The 22,105-nt window shown below is 33.4% G+C and overlaps 2 protein-coding genes and 1 non-coding gene across 3 annotated transcripts; 1 reads left to right on the top strand and 2 right to left on the bottom strand.

The window, feature by feature from the left end:
* Positions 1–37: 37 nt before the first annotated feature.
* TRNAG-GCC (transfer RNA glycine (anticodon GCC)) lies at positions 38–108 on the bottom strand. Its single transcript has one exon. It is a non-coding gene; the product is annotated as a tRNA-Gly (tRNA).
* Positions 109–194: 86 nt separating this feature from the next.
* LOC112733999 (glutathione S-transferase U17) lies at positions 195–2,826 on the bottom strand. The gene is made up of 2 exons (XM_025783157.3): positions 2,186–2,826; positions 195–809 (listed from the first exon to the last, which is right to left on the bottom strand). The coding sequence occupies exons 1-2, from the start codon at positions 2,504–2,506 to the stop codon at positions 426–428; spliced, it is 705 nt and encodes a 234-aa protein (XP_025638942.1). The 5' UTR covers positions 2,507–2,826; the 3' UTR covers positions 195–425.
* A 10,506-nt stretch (positions 2,827–13,332) lies between these two features.
* LOC112735538 (uncharacterized) lies at positions 13,333–14,019 on the top strand. Its single transcript, XM_025785071.1, has one exon. It carries the CDS (start codon positions 13,333–13,335, stop codon positions 14,017–14,019), a length of 687 nt encoding a protein of 228 aa, XP_025640856.1.
* The last annotated feature ends 8,086 nt before the right edge of the window (positions 14,020–22,105 follow it).

The raw sequence follows: 22,105 nt of genomic DNA, 5'->3' as shown, positions 1-22,105 counted from the left end.
CTAAGAATGCAAAAAACATAAAAAGGAAAAGAAAAACTGCACCAGCCGGGAATCGAACCCGGGTCTGTACCGTGGCAGGGTACTATTCTACCACTAGACCACTGGTGCCGTTTGCCTTCACATTACAACGTATTTTTAATATCATATATTTAACAACGACTATGCTACCTGCAAACAAAAATCAGCCATCAAAATTTGCCAGCAATATAAAATATATATTAAAATATAAATACACATTAAAAATAAATTAAACCATACATATATTTATACACAAATATATTAGTAACTAATTTTAGTGACTAATTTTAATATACGAATAATATTTTTTATTTAACAAAGCCTCACATTAGACATTACAAGGCACAAAAGCAAAATCTCACTCACTCAGCAACAATGGCTTAATTATTACACTGCATGTTCCTCTACTAATTTGTTAAAATAGGAGCCAGTTTGGTCATAAGTGTCTTAGCAAACTCAAGAAGCTTATGAGTGTGAGGCATAACATCTTTGACAGCAGCATGTGCAGAGAACCTCTCAGCCCAATTGACCAAACCAGGTGTGTTGACTTGGTCAAACAACTTCACACCATTGGTTATCTCTGTCACCCTTAGCCACCCCAATAAGCTACCAAATGCAATATCAAGGTACCCAATTTGGTCACCACCAAAAAATAATTTGTTATTTCCTTTGCTGGTGATCTTTTTAAATGCATCCTCTAGTAGTGCCAATCCTTCTTCCACTTCCTTTATCAATCTCTTTCTTTCTTCCTCTCCTTTTGCTCCTGCAATGGATTTCATGGCTGGGAACAACTGAAAAATAATCACAAGTTGGATTTAGAAAAAAAAAAGAACGGACTGAAGAATCAGAATTTATTACTCTCAATTCTGTTATACTTTCATGTATGTAACCATCTTCAACTCTTCATCATCCCAAAATTTATTTATACAAAATAAAAAGTATTTTTTTTCTCGGACAAAAGAAGAGTTGAATTAAAGTAGGGCCTTGGGCCTAAAGCCCATTTAACAAAACTATATTCTAATTTGCATCAATTTCCACTTTTAATATTCTTAGATGAATTCACTAAAATAAAAAGTGAAAACTTTCATAGACCTGTCTATTTCTATCATTTAGTGGCAAACGGACAATTTTTTGACGTGACGAATCTAGAAAATTTTGGTAGTCGGGACAAAATTTATATAACATGATAATAATTTTTATAATAAAAATAATGTGTATATAAAAAATTAAATATTAAATTATCTATTAATTATTATATATCTATGTATAAATATATGTATTATTTAACTTATTTTTAAGGTATATTTTATATTTTAATATATATTTTATACAGATAATTATTTTTTATGTATATATAGCATGATTATTGTTATTATTATATTTTGTTATTGTAAAATATGATTAGCCTTTAAAATATATAATATACAAATTAAAATACTAAAATAGTAATTTAAATAATAATATATAATTTAAAATTCTATTCTTTTAGGTTTTATATTTTTAAAAAATTAAGTAATTTTTCTCTTAACACTACCATTAAAATTTCGCTCTTTCCATATATATTACTAAACAATTATTTAAAAATTCACTTCCCAATACAATTAGAAGCCGACTCTTATTGATATTCATAGTTAAAAAAGTTCTTTCAATTAATACAGTTGCTACGTAAAAATTAAAGCTAATTTGAAAAGAAGATAAATAATATTCTTTTGAGTTGATTTTTAGAAACGAATACTAATTTCGTTTAAATATGAGAATTGATCATTCTAACGAATATCTAATATAAAATTTTTAAATTAACGATTAAGTACTAAAAGTTGAATAAAAAATTATTGTAGAGTTAAATTTAATAATCTAATGAGGGCAGATAAATATTATTATCATATATTACTCAAAAAAAATTTCAAATTGTAGCCCCTACACCACTGCACTTTAGATCCGTCCCTGATTTCTTGGTTTTATTTATGTTCTTGTCTCACTCGGAATATATTTAGTTTCACATTATCTAAGAATCTAGTTACAATAAGATACTTTTTTAATTTCTTACTTGGTTAAATTCATTCAATTCTAATATACTATCAAAGTATATTCGCTTGGTTCTTAAACCCTAAATTCTAAATCATAAAGATTATGTTATGAATATCCAACGAAAGTTGTATACATATACCTTGTCATCAACATAAGTTGCCCAGAATCGAGCAATGGCGCGATCATAAGGATCCGCCGGAAGAATAGAAGGGCCGCCGGAGGACCAGACATCATCGACATACTGAACAATGATCAAGGACTCACAGATAGGTTTATTTTCATGAATAAGAACAGGAATTTTCTTGTAAACAGGATTGGATTGAAGAAGAAGTTGGCTTTTGGGTTGAAATGTCTCTTCAAGGAACTCATAATCCACTGATTTTATGTTAAGAGCAATCCTAGCCCTCAATACAAATGGACTTGGCCATGCACCCAACAACTTCACCTCACTCTTTGCCATGAATATATGATAATTGATAATTGATATGTTAATGCATACTATAAATAGAAGACTAATATTAATGGGACAGAAGAGAAGTTGATGTGGGTGTTAAAGAGGTTAAATGATTCATGGTGTGATGACTGTGATCATTGAACATTTCATGAAGTTTTGTACCAAACAACCAACTACTTTTTTAATTACTTTTGCATGTTTTTCATTTAATTAACTGTCACCACGGCCATTCTAGTTAATCACCACACAACTACTACCTACTTGTTGAGATTTAAAATTTAAATCCAAGCTACAATATATTATATATTATATATAGCTCCCTACTTAAACAAAAAACTATGTGAAGAGAAGATATTATCATAGGGATCATGCTACATCATTTAGTTAAAAAAAGTGAAGAAAAGGTTGGTGAGTTTTGTGGCTAAGGATTAGACACGTGCGTGATCTCTCTATGTCACAAGAGTATCTGTTTTAGATCCGTTTTTTAAATTAAAATTCAAAAGTCTCCATATAAAATAATTTCTTAGATCTCAATAAATTTAAAATTTTCTTTTATAAATTTTAAGAAATTATTAATCTTTTCATTTTAAATTTACAAGTGTGTGAATATGTATTTTTTAATTTAAATTAAAACCCAAAATTTAAATTTCTATTATTATTATCCGTTTAAATAATTATATATATATATTTTTTAATTTAAAAATTATATTAATGTTGTTATTTTAAAATTAATGGAAGTAAAACAAATTATTAGAGAACATATACTTTGTAGTAAAAGTGTAAAACTGATTTTGCCAGATATTGCTGGCTACAAAATATGGCCCAAGTTTCGTAACATAATTTCGCCCCCTTGATATCGAAATATATGGGGAAGATTGAACAAAATGACAAATCTTTAAAAATTTACACTAATTGGGATTTGGGAGAGCCAATAAAAGAAGGGAAAAAAAAAAAAAAAAGAAACGAAGCGATTTTTTTTGGGCTGGAAAAAAAGAAAAGCGTTTGAAGATCATTATATTTATACTACGATGGAGTCACCAAAAAAAAAATATTTATACTATGATGGGCGAATATTGACACGCACACGTTGACACGCAAATTTTAAAATCTTATATGACACGGGAACACGCATTCATATAAAATATAAAGTATTTTTTAGATAAATCGTAACGATATTTTGATATTTTATTGATATTAAAATATAAATTAAATTTTTTTATTATTTTTAATGTCTTATTTTAATTATATCAAGTATTTAAAATATTTTTTGGTTTTAATAAATAATAATATATGCTATATCTAAATTTATTTTAAGAATATATGTTAAGAATAAGACTGAACACATTGACACGTGATGATATTTAGGTGTGTCCAGACGTAGACGTGTTCGGAGAAGAATTTTTATTTTTTATTAAGATACGGTTGGACACAGCAAACATGCGTGTCGGACGAGTGTCGATAAGTGTCGTATTCAAAATATGTCCGACACGCGCGCACGGCAACTCAACGAAGTGTTTGTGCTTCATAGTATTTATATATAAATAATTAGATATCTTGTATCCAGCAGGATACTTGGGCCTGGATTTATATCCTTGGGCCGCATCGTATTTCTAACTATCTAAGCCTCCTTTTGCAACCTTTGGGCCTTGGCCCCATGATATATGAAATTCAGAACTTTATATTAAAAAAAAAATTTATTACCAAAAAAAAAAAAAAAAGAGAAAATTTTATCCCTGCCAATTCAATACCAGAGGTGGAAAGATATTTTTTTAGATTTTATTTTAGATATAGTCTCCTTTCTCTTATTTGCGTTCTCAAATAGAAGTAGTTTTTTATATGTGCTTTAAGCCTTTAACATATGCTATGGTTTATTTCTCTTTTTAATTTATAGGTTTTAACTTTTAACTGAAGTTTGAATAATTTCTCTTTATTTTCAAAATCTATTTTAATTTTTTTTTTAAAGATGAGAGAGTCGTATAGATATGTGACAAATGGGGAGGTGGATCCTTTTGTCCCCTTCTTCTTCTTCTTCTTTCTTGTCTTCTTCTCTTGTGTTTGCTAAATTTTGTCCTCTCCTATTTTAATTTTGTGCACATATATGGTCAATGTTTATCATTTTATTGGCTTGCATTTGAACATTGCAGTTTAATTTTGGTGTTAAGATTTTGGGAATTTCTCAGTGACATTTGATAACCATATTATATATTATTATAGTATTTAAAAACCAAATTAAATAATCTGTGTTTAAATAAAAAAAATACTAAATGTATATTAAAATCAATCATCAAAATCAATCACTATTATATTTATGTATAAATATATGAATAATTTAATTTATTTTTAATATTTTTATATTTTAATATATTTTTAACTAATAATTTTAATAGTTGATTTTAATTCGTAACATTCTTGTTTCAAATAACATGCATGTTAGTTGTAGTGAGAATTTACCACAGAGAGAGAAAACAGGTATAAATTAAAAATCCAGAAAGTAGCTAGTTTCTTTCTTAAGCTTATATAACCCAACAAGGGTACAACATCTACCTTCCTATTCATTAAAGAAACGTCAACCACAGCGGTGGTAAACTGATTATTCAGCATAGAAAATTCCAGTACCAAAATTAAAGTCCTTTATTATGCAATCTTACTTCCTTCTCTCATATTTATATTTGTAATAAAGTGTGTCAATTTACTCAATTAGCTTGAGCTATGTGAGTTATTAATTATTGTAATGAGTAAGAACAGTGGAAAATCTATAGATCAGATTTGTGAATTCTTAGGTAGTGAGTTTGAGTGCTCTTAATTGCTGGGAGTTTGAGTGTTAGGTTAAACCGTTAAACCAATCCAATAATATCTAAAGGCTACTTGATCTTCTTCACTAAACTTCAGTGAGAATTAAACAACTACAGAAGATTCTTTATAAAGACAACAATTAACTATTGGCTATTAAATTACAATTCACTAATATCGTATTAATTAGTATTTGACACATAAATAATAAGATTTAATTAATATGTATTTTAAAAGATAAGTGTTAAGAAAGCAAATAGAAGATGTTTTTATTTGTGTTCGACACTAACTATCTAGATTTATCTTTAAAAAAATAGAGATTTTTATGAAAATTCATGCTCTGAGTGCAGAGTTTGTGAAGGTAAGTGAGAAAAGTACAATGGTGTTTATATACACAACTAAAAATGTAATTAACTTCTAACTATAGCTAACAAACTCATATTAACATCTAACTCTAGTTAAGTTATTCGGTACTTAAATAGCAGCTGCAGCATAACTGCCTCTATATATGTACATCAGTGAATTATGTAGTGCATCACTCCATTTCTTCTATTACTGGTGAATAAGCTCTATTGTCCACATCCCCCCACAAGTTAGGAGCATGAAAATTCAATGTTCCTAGCTTGGAGAGAAAGGTGCTAAAGGGTCCAAGAGCCAGCGCTTTGGTAAAGACGTCGGCTAATTGATTAGATGAAGTAATGGAAAGAAGTTTGATCATCCCACATTGACCCTGGTCACCCACAACATGGCAGACAATTTCTATATGTTTGGTACGTTCATGGAAGACGGGATTTGCAGCAATATGCAAAGCCGATTTATTATCACAAAACATACGAATGGGCTTAGACAATGGAAGTCTGAGGTCAACGAGCACATAAGAGAGCCAAAGACCTTCACATGTGACCAAGGCCAGGGCGTGATACTCAGCCTCGCAGAGAATCTAGCAACAGTGGTCTGTTTTTTGCTCTTCCAAGAAATTAGGGACTTTCCAAAGAAGAAACAAAACCCAAAAATAGAACGCCTTGAGTATGGGCAGCTTCCCCAATCTGAATCTGTAAATGTTGTGAGAGAAAGATCTGGAGAAGGAGGGAAGAGAATAGAATTGGCGGATGATTGCTTGAAATAACAAAGGATATGCAAGGCCGCCTTGAAATGAGAATCAGTAGCATAGTCAAGATATTGATTGAGTTTGCTTACCGCAAAAGTAATATCTGGTCTAGTGTTGGTGAGGTAAATGGGTCTTCCAATTATTCTTCGATAGGCAGTAAAGTCTTCCAGCTTCGTACCAGTAGTTCTTGAAAGTTTCATTGTGTAATCAATAGGAGTTGATGCGGGTTTGGCATACTCGAGATGAAACTCCTTCAAGAGCTCCAAAGTGTACTTGCGTTGATAAAGAGCAAAACCTTGAGTGCTTATAGCTATCTCCATACCCAAGAAGAATTTGAGATTACCTAAGTCCTTAATTTTGAACCGGTCATCAAGGAGTTTCTTTATATGTTGAATATATGCCAAACAGTCCCCAGCTACCACCAAGTCATCAACATAGATGAGAATACAAGTGAAACCTCGAGGGGACAGCCTAGTGAACAAACACGGATCAGCCTTAGATTGCAAATAACCTGATTATGACAGAATAGAGAAAAGTTTGGTGTTCCATTGACAACTCGCTTGTTTCAACCCATAGAGGGATTTTTGGAGTCTGCACACCATTCCCGGAGGTGCAGCCAGGCCCGGTGGAGGCTTCATGAAGACTTCTTCTGGAAAATCGCCATGGAGAAATGCCGTATTCACATCCAATTGGTGCACGTACCAATCTTTGGAGGCAGCAATGGTAAGTAACAAATGAAATGTAGTCATCTTTATCACCGGGCTAAATCTGTCAAAATAATCAAAACCAAGAGTTTGGGTGAAACCCTTGGCCACCAAACGAGCCTTATACCTTTCGATGGAACCATCTTACTTGAGCTTCACTTTGAACACCCATTTACACCCAATGGCCTTTTTTTCCTTCGGTAGTTTGGTCAGAATCCATGTCTTATTTTCATTTAAAGCATCAAGTTCAGCTTTAATAGCTTGTTTCCAACCGTCATCAAGAACGTATCTTGCTCATAGCTCGTAGGTTCTATGGTGTTAGTAAGTGTTATAGAAAATACTTTGTGCTCAAGTGATAAAGATTTATAGTCCAGATAATTGGAAATGGAGTATTTGAGTGAGGGTGCAGGAGTAGAGTTAGAAGAGGTTTGAAAACAATGATAGTCGTAGAGATAAGATGGTTTGTGTTTATCCCTAGTGGATCTTCTTAATGCATGCAGTGTTGATGTATGTACTGTACTAGGGCCTAGTTTGGGTAACCAACTTAATTAAGCTCCTTTTGATAAAATAACTTAAACAATAAATGATTCTGTTAAAAGTAACTTATAAATAAGTTATTTTGTGTTTAGATTTTTAACTCTAAAAGTGCTTATTTTATAGAAATGTGATGAAAAGTAGAAGTATTATGAGAGAAGTCATTTTTTTAACTTCTCTATAAGCTCCTAAATAGCTTCTTAGAAAGTTGCAATTTAGTTTTGAAAATTGCACCAGACATTAATACTACTACTTTTCATAAGTCAAAAGTTAAAAAAAGTTATTTCTAAAGTTTTCCAAACGGGCCCTAGGTGCATGTGGTACTATAGGAGAAATACATGGGACACTAGAATTATGAGATGCAGGTGAGACGGTGGTATTAGTACTGCCTAAGGATGCATGCGTTGAATTGGAGGAAAAACATGAATGAGTACGAGAATGTGAGGAAGTAGACATTATGGCATCAGAGGGAAGGTGAGTGGAATCATCACCATCATCCATGAAGTATGAAGAAGGAGTGTTGTTTATAGTAAAATCAACCTTTCTATTGGATTGATGGTGAAGGTTTAGTGTTATGAAAGGGAAAGCAATGCTCATAGAATTGGACATGTCTTGAGATTAAAACCTCTATGGTTTGAACATCCATGAGTACATAGCCCTTGGTACCAGTTCTAAAACCCAAAAAAATACATTTTCGAGCTCACTTATCTAGTTTCTTTCGATGGGCAACTAAAGTAGAGGCATACGTTAAGCACCCAAGAATTCTAAAATGACTGATGTCAGGTAGTTTATTGAAGAGTTTTTCATATGAACTGCAATCATTAAGAACAGAGCTTGGTACCTGGTTCACAATGTGTACAGCATATGCAGTTACATATGCCAAAAATTTTTAGATAAATTCGTGTGAAAAAGCAATGCTCTTGTCATATTTAGAATTTCTTGGTGCTTAGGTTCCACCACAATATTTTGTTGAGGTGTCTCAACACAAGAGGTATGGTGAATAATGCCTTCTTTTTAAAAGAAATCACCTAAGATAAATTCCTTGTCATTGTCTGATCTTATGCATTGTATACTGCAATTAAATTGCGTTTTTACGAATTGAACAAATTGTTTCAAACAAGAGGATGTCTCGGATTTATTTTGCATAAAGTACAACCAAGTAAATCTTGTTTTGTCCTCAACTATAGTCAAAAAATACTTGTGACCGACAATTGAAGAAATGTTAATGGGGCCCCAAATGTCTACATGAATGAGGGAAAATTTTCTCTCTGATTGAGTGATGTTAGTGCCAACTGGAATTTTCTTTTGTTTGGCAAAGTAACAAGAGTCATAAGACACACCAACATTAGGACCAATCAGAAAGGGATATTTCTTTTTCATAGAACTAAGCCTATCTAAAGCCAATTGTCCTAATCTTTGATGCCAAATGCTACTGTCTCCAATGGAATGTCTGATGTTGTTTGTGTTGTGCTGAGATTCATGTGTAGTGTGAATGTTGTGGTTGATGACATGTGTGAAAATAGTCTCTATTTATGATGTATAAACCTCCTAACTGTTTAGCAGCTCCAATCATCCTCAAGGAAAGGAGTTCCTGGATCTTACATGCATTTTTATCAAATGAAAAAACACAAAGCAAGGATTTAGTGGCACGTGAAACATAAATCAGATTGAAAGAGAAGAACAGAAGAACAGAAGAAGAGCCAGAACTAACCGCAGAAGGGCACAAAAGGCCAGAGCCAGGCGACGACGCTTCGGTGACGGTGAGTCGGTGACGACAACAAGCCGACGACCCGCGACGGTGAGGCTTGGCTCCAGCATCTGTTTCGTTTGACGGTGGTTGGTGTCCTTCGTAGGCAGAAGCTTGAAGAGATTAGGGTTGGGAGTGGGAGGTGACTAGGTCCAGGAGTCTTTTTCGAAGAGATTAGGGTTACAATGCATTAAGACTTCACTTCACTTCAGCCTTCTTTTTTTTTTTATTTAGCGCCAAACGACGCCGTTTCGTTACCTGGGGGGAGAACTGGTGCTTGCAGAAACCCAGCCAGTTCACCCAGTTTGTCGGTTAACCACCGGTTTGGCCGATTTTTTGTCGGTCTTTTGCAGGACGGTTTTACAGGTAGACCAGACCAGCTAGATGACCGGTTTTCGGTTGAACTGGCCGGTCCGGTCCGATTTTCAGAACATTGGTTTCAAGTATTTTAAATTGGATGTTCGATTCAGTAGGATATCAGATGTTTATTATCCCTGGTAGCCGGATGGTTATTCTAGATAGTATGAGTGTATTGTGTTTGATAAATTAGTAGTAATTTACCCTGGATATTCGAACATGTACAATATCGGATGGTTACTTCTTCTTATACGCAGATAGTTATATAAAATTGTCATGGCTTATTGTGTGTGGTCTTAACCTGGATGGCACAACTTCGATTGAACCGCCGACGTCCTATACACCTGTGACCGAGGGTGAGCCGCTGGAGTCTGGTGGGCGGGAGACACGCGACGGAAGCTAGCGGTGAAGGATGCTCAGCGCTGATTAGAGTTCCATTGGGGGAGACAGTGGGATGTTCAACATTGTATGTGAATGGTTTGGTTTGAAACGTTACGGTAATGGAAGAAAGGGTGATTGAGAAAAAATTAAGATTACTGAATATATGATGGTGGTTATCTCAAAAATGAACATCATTTTTGGAATAAGGGAAAATGTGGGTAATTTTGATTTTTTTTATTTTTATTCATATTGGGCCAAAAAATTAATCCATTATACACATTGTATACTTACTCTATTGGCTCTCTAGCGGAATTCTTATAATATATCTACTATGAATTTAAAAAATATTTATAGTAGATTCTTACCGAATTTAACGAGATACGATATAGTTCGAGAATCTTGTGCCTAATTATATCTACAAAGAGGTGTGTTTGAGCTAATAAAATGCCTTAGACTCAGTTGAAGATACTAAACCGTAACAATTTGCATTTTTATTTTGTCTTTATTTTTAGTATTTTTCTTAAATAAAAAATATTTTTTTTGTTTTTATTTTTATTTTCTCTTTTTATTTCATAAAAGTCCAAAAAATTGATAATGATAAAAATAAAATGTGAAAACACAAATCAAACAAATTCTAATTTTTATATTTTCAATGCACTTTTGAAGTATTAAATGTGTAAAAAGAAAAATTGAATATTATTACTTCTAGTGTCTTTAACAAATTAAATGTCCTAAAAATATAAATTAGCTAATTCTTTGATAATAAAATAAATAAAAGGATTTTGTTAATTAGAAAATTGGTTAAAATTACTAATTAAATCTTTTTGTGTAAAACTTATATTTGTTATATATTTATTAAAAATTTGTATAAATACTAATGTTAAACCTACCTTAAATTAAAAAGTACGTATTTAATCTCCCAATAATCATGAAAACTATTTAAAATAATGGAATATAACAAATTTTAAATATTTAGATAAAGTATATTTTTTGTTTCTGAAGTTTGACAAGAATTTTAAAAATATTCTTAAGTTTTATTTTGTTTCAATTTTGTTCCACAAGTTTTTAATTTGCATCAAATATACCACTGACAGCTAATTTTTCAAAAAATTTAGGATCAATTCAATAACAATTTCATAAGAACAACCTTCAATATAAGCAAATCAAATATAATTGTCATGCATTATTATTGGATTGGTCTTAAAATTTTTGAGAATTTAGCTGTCGGGAGTATATTTGATGCAAATCGAAAACTTTTAGGACAAAATTGAAATAAAATAAAACTTAAAAGTATTTTTAAAATTTTTACCAAACTTCATAAACAACAAATATACTTTACCCTAAATATTTTAAAAATATTAGCATTTTAATAATTTTAATCGTTAATTTTAGTTATAAAAATATATAATAATATATATTAATTAAAATTAACTAATTAAAATCACTAAAACATTAATATTTTTAAAATATTTAAAAATTTTCTATAATATATACAATTAAATTTTGATAAGCTATGGTAAATGAAAATGAGGGTTTTTTATTTAAATAAATTATTTGTCATCCTATTTTACCTGAATCCCTTAAATGATTTTTTTGAACGTGAATCTCCTAAACCATATAATATATAAATCGTCCTAGGCTCGTGTGTTTTAATTAATATATAAACCATTGTACCTTGGGACGATTTATGCGTAAATTGCATAAGTGAATAAGGCATAAATCGTCCCACCCTAGTGTGTAATAAAAGTAACACATAAATCGTCCTAGGCTAGTTTGATTTATGCGTTTTACCCTAAAATCCCATACCCTGGCACGATTTACGTGCAAATCCCAAACCCACAAGCCCCTGGGACGATTTATGTAAAAAACTTTATCCCTCAATACCCTAGGACGAGTTATGTGTTACTATGATAAGACACGTTAGTGTGAGACGATTTATGTGTAAAAACACAATACCAGACACCATGAAACGATTTATGTGCTGGAAGAGCCTATAAATACAGGAGGAACATCATTGTCGAGCCATATTTCAGCTGAGGGTTGCGGGAAGATGGCTGAGAGTGTGTTCTTGTTAGTTCATCATCGGGAAAAGATCGATAAAAATACAAGTGAGGGTGTAACGTTCAGTTGCAAGAAATAGATTGGAGTGTTCATAAATCCATCAACGAGTTTAGATGATTTACGAAATAGCATACTACAAAAGTTAGGTAAGTGCGGTAAGAAGCTTGTGAAGCAAATGTTTTTCAGGATCCCTATCTCACTCAGGCAAGGTTATGTGAAGTTTGGAAAATATGAGATGCTAGGCGATGACGACATTCGTGTTATATTTCACAGTCAATCGAGATTTCCAGATTTGGGAGCTATGGAGTTGTTCGCGAAAATGGATGATGTGGAGGGTAGCTCCGGTGGATCTACTCCAAATCCGCCCACAGTCGGGGTAGATGGTGCTTCAAGTGCCATTCCTATTCGTCACGACGTCACCGCCCACATTTCATCTCCATCATTTGCAGCCGATCTGGCAGTTCATGCCGAAGATGGGGATTGCTTGGGTGATGCACGAACCTTCGAGGAGCTTGCAGCGGCAATCAGAGAAGGACCGGTATTGGATGGTGCAACTACGTTTATGGAGGTCGGAGATAGGGATCCAGTTGTTGAGGCCATTGGTGATGATGATTCAGATTCGGAACCACCCGTTATCGGTGATGAATCTGACGATGAGGATGACACAAGAACAGTTGTGAGATCGCAAGGCCAAACAAGCTCTCAGATACAACATTACCCTCCACACTTCTCTACATTGGATCTTGAGGCGATGAATCAACCAGCATTTCCAGGTCGACAAATGTCAAGTATTCACAGAGACGAGCATGGTATGCATGCGGCAGAGGAGTTTGAGGTCGGGCAGCGGTTCCAGAGCAAGGAGGAGGCAGTGTTGATGGTGAAGAATTATAATATTCTTCGTGGTGTTCAGTATAAGGTGTTTGAGTCGGACTAGTTGAAGTATCACGGGAAGTGCGTCCAGTTTGGGAATGGGTGTAATTGGCTGATACGCGTGACTATGCGGCAACGGAAAGGATAATGGGAAGTCCGGAAGTACAATGGGCCTCACACATGTCTTGCAACCGAGCTGTCCACCGACCACAGGCAGCTTGATTATCATGTGATCTGTGCATCAATTCTATCGCTGGTTAGGGCGGATGCGGCAATCTCGATGAAAGTACTGCAAAATGCGGTGTCAACGACATATGGATTCAAGCCCAGCTACCGGAAGGTGTGGATGGCTAAGCAGAAGGTGATTGCACAGATTTATGGTGATTGGGAGGAATCTTACAACATAATTCCGAGGTGGATAATCGGGGTTCAGATGTACATGCCGGGCAGTATTGCAGTATTGCGCACTTCACCTGTAAGGTCTGGTAATACGGTTGATGAGTCGAGGGTGTTTTTTCATCGATTGTTTTGGACGTTTCCGCCATGCATTGAGGCATTCAAGTATTGCAAGCCACTGATATCCATTGACGGTACCCATCTGTATGGCAAGTACGGCGGAACGTTACTCATGGCGATTGCACAAGATGGAAACTCGAACATACTCCCAGTGGCATTTGGACTTGTTGAGGGTGAGAACACTGAGTCATGGAAGTTCTTCCTTGCTCACCTTCGCCAACATGTGACCCCGCAACCCGGCATTCTAGTTATATCTGACCGCCACAATGCAATCAAGGCCGCGTTAGTTGCAGAAGACGGTGGGTGGCTCCCACTGGCCACCTATCGTGCATATTGTGCTAGGCACATAGCTGCTAATTTTGCGCTTAACTTTAAATCCAAGGATGCACGGAAGATTCTGGTGAACGCAGCCTATGCAAAGTCCGAACAGAAGCATCAATATTACATGTAGATCTTGAGGTCCGAAGACCCGACTATGGTTGAGTGGTGTAACCGGATTGGGTTAGGGTTATGGACCCAATATCGGGATGGTGGGCGCCGGTACGGTCACATGACAACCAACATATCTGAGTGTATCAATGCCGTCTTGAAGGGCACACGAAACTTACCGGTGGGGTCACTTGTGAAGTCAACATATGGACAATTGGCTGAGCTCTTTGTTAGGAAAGGAAAGGAAGCGGAGATGCAACTCGGGGCAAGGCAGAAATTTTCGCAGATGCTTATGAGGGCGATTGAGAAGAACCAATAGGCCTCCAGAAACATGCGGGTTGAGCTATATGATAGAGGAAACACAGAGTTTGTTGTGGACGAGATTGCTCCGACGGGAGGGAGAATCGCTCTGACTGCATGTAGGATATCGCTTTCGGCCAGGACTTGTGACTGTGACTATTTTCAGACCCTCCATTACCCATGTCGTCATGTGCTTGCAGCTTGTTCGTATTGCAGACTGGATTGGAGGATTTACGTGGATGACGTGTATCGCTTGACAACCATCTTCAATGTTTATAACATAAGTTTCTCCCCTCCGATGGCAGACGACTTGCTTCCCTTGTACGAGGGTCCTCAAGTTATCCCAGACCCCGGCATGATGCGAGCGACCGTGGGTCGTCCTAGGACTACACGGATAAGAAACAGTATGGATGAGCCCGAACCGGACAAGACGAAGAGATGTGGTATGTGTAGGGTTCCAGGTCATACTAGGAGACAGTGTCCCCTTCGCGCATGTGCATCCGGTCCTCATGAAGGGACTAATGCATAGAGCCTCGAGTAGCATTATAGTTTATGTTATTTTATTTGCCTTAGCATAGTTAGATTGTTGCTTGATGTCGCTCTTTACACTTTGCATTTAATGGTGTTCTTTGTCGTTCACTTCATTTGTTGTTAAAGACCTTGTGTTAGTCGGTTTAAATTTCACTTCTCGTTTACTTTCAAAATAGTCCTTAAATCTTTCCATAGTACTAGATAATACATAATATTAACGAAACGGCAACAGTGCTTAATAACAACATAACAATATCGAAACGACAACAGTAAAAAGTACTAACTGAATACCATAACAATAACATAAGAATACCCCACTATCTAACACATATGTGACCCGGTGCCACACTTGGCTGGCCTGATGATGCGCTTCCTCCTCTGTGTGACCAGTACATATGTCTCCGGTGGCTGCACCTCCATCCCAGCAGCACGATCGGGCTCGTCAGACAACTCTGTGTGTGTCTGTCCCTGCACGGCAGATGCCGGAGTACCGCCCATGGCAAACGGACCTCACTGATAAGTAGTCGGCGATTCATTCAAATCGACGTTAAGATCCACTGTCCCTCCCTCAAACTGAGGCCTATAATCACCATCTGTGCTGGAAAACTCCCGTATCTCAGCAAAAAAATCACTCCCCGCACTAAAAACCTGCTCCATCTGGTTCGGGCTGCAGAAGTCAGAGAACAGTGTCGTACTCTCATCTTTTGTTGCCTACGGATAGTCCGTACACACCGGGTTGGCTGATAAGAAAATAACAAGCACAGTCACAACTCAACATCGCACAACAACCAAAAACATGTATCAGAAATCAACCAAACCCCTAAACTAAACATGACCCTAACATATCCTAAACATGTTAACCTTAACATTTCACTAATTTCTAACACAACAAGCATTTTTTTTCAAAAGAATCACATTCTTGTAACTAAATACATCAACGACATTGAATATATCAGTTGTAAATCAAATTAACTACTAACCTCTTCGTCGATAAAACCTGCCACGTGCGCGATGCCGTTCAATCGGTACATGTCGTTCCTCGCCATCTTCGACCGCCCCCCTAAGCCACCAAATCAGCCTCCAACAGCCGCCAACCCAACCTTCAGAAGCCGCCCTCCGCCGCCGTCAACGCCGTCCACCGGAGGCCACCTCTTCCGAACCCTAACTAACCCTCCACTGCCGCCGACCACACCCTTCCTTGAATTTTTTCCCGGAGCTCTCCTCCCCTCCACTACCCTCCTCGCCGCTAATGGAGTCTCTCACGAATGAGACTTTACTCGTGGAAGGTAAGTAGGGTTTGGGTCTTTACACATGAATCGTTCTAGGGTGCTGAGGGGTATATATGCACGTAAATCGTGCTGGGTTGGTGGGGGTTAGGTTTCCACATAAATCATCCTAGGGGCTTGTGGGTTTGGGATTTGCACGTAAATCGTGCGAGGGGGTTGAGGGTTATGGAGAAGCACGTAAATCGTGCCAGGGTATGGGGTTTTAGGGTAAAACGCATAAATCAAACTAGCCTAGGACGATTTATGTGTTACTTTTAATACACACTAGGGTGGGACAATTTATGCCTTATTCACCTATGCAATTCATGCATAAATCGTCCCAGGGTACAATGGTTTATATATTAATTAAAACACGCGAGTTTAGGACGATTTATATATTATATGATTTAGAAAACAGGTTCAAAAAAACTATTTAGGAGATTCAGGTAAAATAGGATGGCAAATAATTTATTTAAATAAAAAACCCTGAAAATGATGAGGGAGGAGGATCTCTACAATGAATTAAGTGAAGAGTAAGAGAAGATAAGACACCCTGTCTTGTAATGAATTTTGATTATTTGTATGTTGTCTTATTGGTTGCTCTCCACTGTAAGCTAAGTATGTGCTACGTAGGACACACACATATATATGCATATGCCAGCTAAGTGAGCTAACTTATCAATACCACTTTTCACTCATTTCTTTCAAGTGGATAAATAGATACTTATTATATGGCTGGCACAGATAAGACATTAGCACTTCACTTCACCACACACTAATCAGGTACCACCTTTAATTTCTTTCAAGAATATATATATTGAACCTACATTACGTCACTCATCATTATTCATCAATTGATAATATACCGCAACTGCCAAATACTGCTCATGATATAGACAACCATACATTTATACATTTAATTTAATTACTTCCCTTAATTATTTTGTTTAGTTCTCTTGAATTGCTTAGTTAGGTCACAAATATATGCATATCAAAATAATACAAGAGTGATTTTTGTAACCTATTTTTTACTCACCAAAATGTAAATTAAATTACCTAGAAAAACAAGGGCAAGTGTTATAATTGCAGGCTTACATTCATAGTTAGCAATCATAATATAATTATTTAAAGGCTTTGTTAGCGAGCTGACATGACCAGACTTATGTTTGTATTTTCCACTATGTCAACATGAAGTCCTTCAATTCATAATAAAACAAAGGAAAAGTTTAGGGAGAGTAATTTTTTTAAATTCTGGTAAGTATGTAATCAGTAAAGAAAAGTGAGCTATTGGATAAAATTTCACAACAATCTCACACCATTAAAATCATCATTAATAGCTATTTAATGACTATAAATCACAAAAATTGATGGCCTAGCACTCCTCTAAAACAAAGCAAGAGAGAAAGATTGGTTAATTAAAGCAAAAGTAAAAAAGTAAATAATAAACAAAGAAAAGGAAATTACAAAAAGGGTAGCATGCATATATAACTATTGTTTTTGCATGGGTGTATAGATGGTACCCAGCTATGAATAATTGTGGACACCTTTCTTCTTCTCAAACTTGAAGACTATACTTAGAATCTTTCAGAAGAATAAATGCAAAGCCATATCCACCACCATAGCCATAGCCATAGCCATACCACAAAGCTTTAATTTTTGCCCCCAAGCTAAATATGAACCCCTCCCTCTCTCTTTTCTCTTCTCCCCACAAAGCTAAGTTGTTAATAGAAAGAAGTTCGAACTACGAATTGTGGCCACTCCCATTTCAAGCAAAATAGCACATGGTGTGTTCACATAATTCAATTCGGCCCCCATTGTTAAATGTGAAAATTCCCTGCCCAAGTTTATTTCAGAATTTTGCACATGCATGAAAACCACACACACAATGCCAATTCTGAAACGTGCTCAAAATAAAATTTTGATCCTTTGATTAATTAGTTACCCTTTCATAAATATTTTGATAAAAAGTTAGATTATATAATAATATTTTTGATACAAATAATTAGTTAATAAATTTTGAATATAATAATCTAATCATTTGTTGAGTAATATAAAATAAAATTTAATTATTTTATATTTTTATGTTGCAATTTAAAATATTATTTTAATATTATAGAAATTTTATTACATAATAATTAATTTTAATAAATAAAAAATATTCATATTTTTTGTATTTATGTGTTTTATATTTATTTATTTAAAAATAAAAAAATATATTTCATTTAAAGTATTGTATATTAAAAAGTATTAATTTATATACTATGATATTCTGTATTTATTAGGTTCCATCAATACTTTTCTTTTATATTAGCTAGTATTTAATTTTTACTTAATGAAATCTGATGATTTATATAAATGTGACACATTTAATGCGCACAAAATTATTTTACTCGTTTTAGATATATTCTAAATTCTCGTACTCTGTATTAATATCTATCTATTATTCTACTAGCTATTTTTAAATTTTGAAAAAAAAAGTTGAGAGCCATCAATTTTAATTTATATTGACCAATATTTTTAGCTAATAGTTCAACATTTTTAGTTTAATAATCCAGTACGTACAATTTTCTTAGTCAATATTTTTAAATATTACTAATTTATTACTGACAAAAAATAATAAATTATACTGATATTGTTCTTAATTTTTTTTTGTGTTATAGTCTTTATTTTAACACTAATATATAATGGTCTTATTATTTTTTTACTATTAATAAATTGAGTTTGGTGATAGAAATGTTTTAGGGTAAATTGACTCCAAAAGATCATTTGAGCAAAATAGATTTTAAATACAAGAAAGTCACCGATAATTCTATGAAAGTCATAAATTTGTTGGCTGATTTTGAACCCTTTTTTCCCAAAAAATAAATTGTTAAATTTCATGATCTGTAAGCGTCATAATACAAAAAATATTTAAAAAATAATAAAAAATCAATTCGAATTTATTTGATTTTACATTCTTTAATTATCAATTGCTTATTTTATTTTGCATTTGTTAATTACCACTAAAATAATAAAATAAAATAAAATAATTTAAAATTATTGTTACTTTAGTATTAGCATATTGGTGAAAATTCAGGTGAAGTCAACTTCACGTGAAGTTGATACCCGAGAGCCGTTAGATGAAAATTTAGTCAAATTAGTCAAATCAACTAATAAATCTCAGATATCAACTTCACGTGAAGTCGACTTTATCTGAATTTTTACCTAGTATAATCGGAGAATAATAGTTTAGCAAAGGGGGTATTATATACAGCGCGTGAAAGGCATGGGAATAAAATCATAATGAGGATGAAGTCACAAACATGTGCTGAAAATTGTTAAGTGCACGGATAGGACTTCTTTGAGGTGGTATCCAAAGTAAGAGAAGGAGGTAACTTTCTGGCTATTATCTATGTCTAACCATATTTGATATTAGATATGGCAAAGTATTTGGCGTGACCTGAGCATGAATCAATGTCACACTTTGATCAAATCGTACTTTTGCAATAACTCTAGGGACCAAATTAGGTCACCTTCGATTGCTAGTGCATACTAACACACAAACTTCATAATAATAATAATAATGTAAATAATAATAATAAAAAAAAGAATAGCATCCAAGAATTCCAACTGCTTATTGCATTGCCACTATTGGTATCATAGAAAAGGGTAGCACATAAAATTGAACAAGAATTTGAGTGAATATGGAATGAAAACGTGTTCAATTGGGTGAGTAGTAGTGTGTGAAAGAAGGGTTAAACATGATGTTGACTGTGTGGTGAGCTTAGTCTTTTTCATTGTTGGCATATAAATATAAAAGCTAGGTATTACTCTTCCTTTTCATGATAAAGCCATTTACATTTCCATTTTGGGTATTTGGTATATATATATTTTTTTTTATTTAATTGGGAATTTCACTTAGTTCCAGCTGCCAAATCCTTGATTTTTTTTTTCTTTCTATGCAACACTTTTAGCACGTGAAAATTGTGCTTCATAAATTGTTCACTCTTCTGCTTTTACTTTATCTTCTACTAGTTGGAACTAACAACAAAAACAGTTTTTTAAAGGCATCTAAAACACTTCGATTGAGACTTTTATATGTTAAAAGCATTAAGAGAAATCTAAGATGTTGACCCTTTTTTAGTAACCTAGTAATATGTATGTAAATAATTGGGATAAATTCGGGAGGATGTCCTTTTTATACAACTCACACTGATTAAGAATCAAGAAAGTGAAAATAAAGCAACAAAATAAAATTCAGAGTTTATGGATATCGTTGGATGATTGAAGAGGCTAACCCTAAATAAGTTTTTTTCTTAAAGAGTGTATTTTATATTATCGTTATAATAATTTCATGATATATTTCACCACATTATTCATGCCTTTATATTTGCATAATTTTTTTTAAAAAAAAATTACTGAATGAAGATCGAGAATATGTTCTTAATCCTTCTTTTTGTGGTCCTTCTTAGCTTCTTCCTTTACTTCTGGACTTCTAGTGGTGTTGCATAATTTTATGAGCATTTACTATTTATATAAAAGAGTTAGGTTTATTTTTGAAAGATGGAGATTTTGCAGAATGGTTTTATCTCATTTTTCAGAAAGACAATAATGAATGAATATTTTGTAATTAACATTCTTTTTCCAAAAGTTATTCCCCACAAATAAAGTGATTAACTAGCTAGTAAGAATACGAAACTAATTTTGTACGTCACAGAAAATACAAGTAAGAAGTTCAATTATATATCGAACTATACCTACCTTGAGTTTAATTTATTGTAAATTTGTTATATAGTGATGATTCTAAGTCTGGAAAAATAAACAGGAGTGTTACGATAGATTTTTTATAGCTAACATAAAACTGTCGAATGACCATCAGATAAAATAATACAATTAAAGTGATAATTAGGTCCTTAATTTAAAGATTTCCACCTTGAACTACTAAGAAAATTAAAAAAAAAAAAGTATTAATTTGATTCTTTATGATAATGAACAGTGAATATGTGACGCTTTTCTATTAACTTATCATGTAAAATTTAATTATGGTGCTTATATGTATTGTTAATTATTGTAACATGTCTATTTATAAAAGATCGTCGTGTAGATAACAATTTTTAAAATGAAACTTCACACATTTTGATAGGATTCGTGATAAAGAAAAAATAGTTAATAAATATTATATAAAAATTCAAAAGATAATAAATGTTTTACTATTCAAAGCTGTCTTTTTATGTTCATGTAGCTGACTATAAATAACAAAATCTATGGACAACTCTATTTCATTTTATACTATCCATTAAGGGAAGGACATATATGTCTATTATTTACTATTGTGGATGACTTAGAGCCCATTTGAAAAATAGTAGAAGCTACTTTATTTGACTTTTGAATTATGAAAAGTCACAAAAAGCTTTTAATTTCCCGAAAAGCTAATTCACAATTTTTTAAAAAAGTAGAAATATATGACTTTTCCTTTTCGATAAGTCATTCTATTTCTATCATTTTCGTAAAAAAAATTGACTTCAAAACAAAAAAGATCTATTTCAATTATTGCTTTGTTAAAAAATATTTTTTATTTCTGCTGAAAATACTGACCATCCACCACCATTTTTACGCAAGGTTCCATCTGTTATAATTAAAATTTTATTACTATTCACCACATACAAGAATACCGTTATGGGTGAAGATGAAGTAGAAGAACCAGTTTCTAATGATATTACATAAGAAGAATTAATTGCCTACAAAATGAAACTAATAAGAGAGCAAATAAAAAATGAGTTGTCTAAACGATTGTAATCTTAATTATTAAATTATGTAAAATCAACATTCAATATTGAAAAGTATTTGTTATCATCGTTTTTTTAATATCTATTTTTCTATGTAAAGAAAATTGTATTTTTTGAGTTATTTATGTAAATGCTACAACTTTAAATAAGTAATTCTATAACTAAAAATACAAACAAAAAACAACTTATTTATAAGGTGCTCTTAATAAAAATTCTTATCCTTTAAATTCTTTTTTCAAAAGAGCTT

This window comes from Arachis hypogaea, chromosome 3, assembly GCF_003086295.3.
Source record: "Arachis hypogaea cultivar Tifrunner chromosome 3, arahy.Tifrunner.gnm2.J5K5, whole genome shotgun sequence".
Classification (NCBI taxonomy): Eukaryota; Viridiplantae; Streptophyta; class Magnoliopsida; order Fabales; family Fabaceae; genus Arachis; species Arachis hypogaea.
The sequence above is the reverse complement of the archived record's forward strand: the minus strand, read 5'-3'. Positions and strand labels throughout refer to the sequence as shown.

Excerpts from the sequence above, each read along its gene's own strand:
- LOC112733999 (XM_025783157.3), bottom strand. The coding sequence starts at position 2,506 with ATGGCAAAGAGTGAGGTGAAGTTGTTGGGTGCATGGCCAAGTCCATTT. Across the intron at positions 810-2,185 it reads CAACTTATGTTGATGACAAG|TTGTTCCCAGCCATGAAATC; the intron begins GTATATGTATAC and ends ATTATTTTTCAG.
- LOC112735538 (XM_025785071.1), top strand. The coding sequence starts at position 13,333 with ATGAAAGTACTGCAAAATGCGGTGTCAACGACATATGGATTCAAGCCC.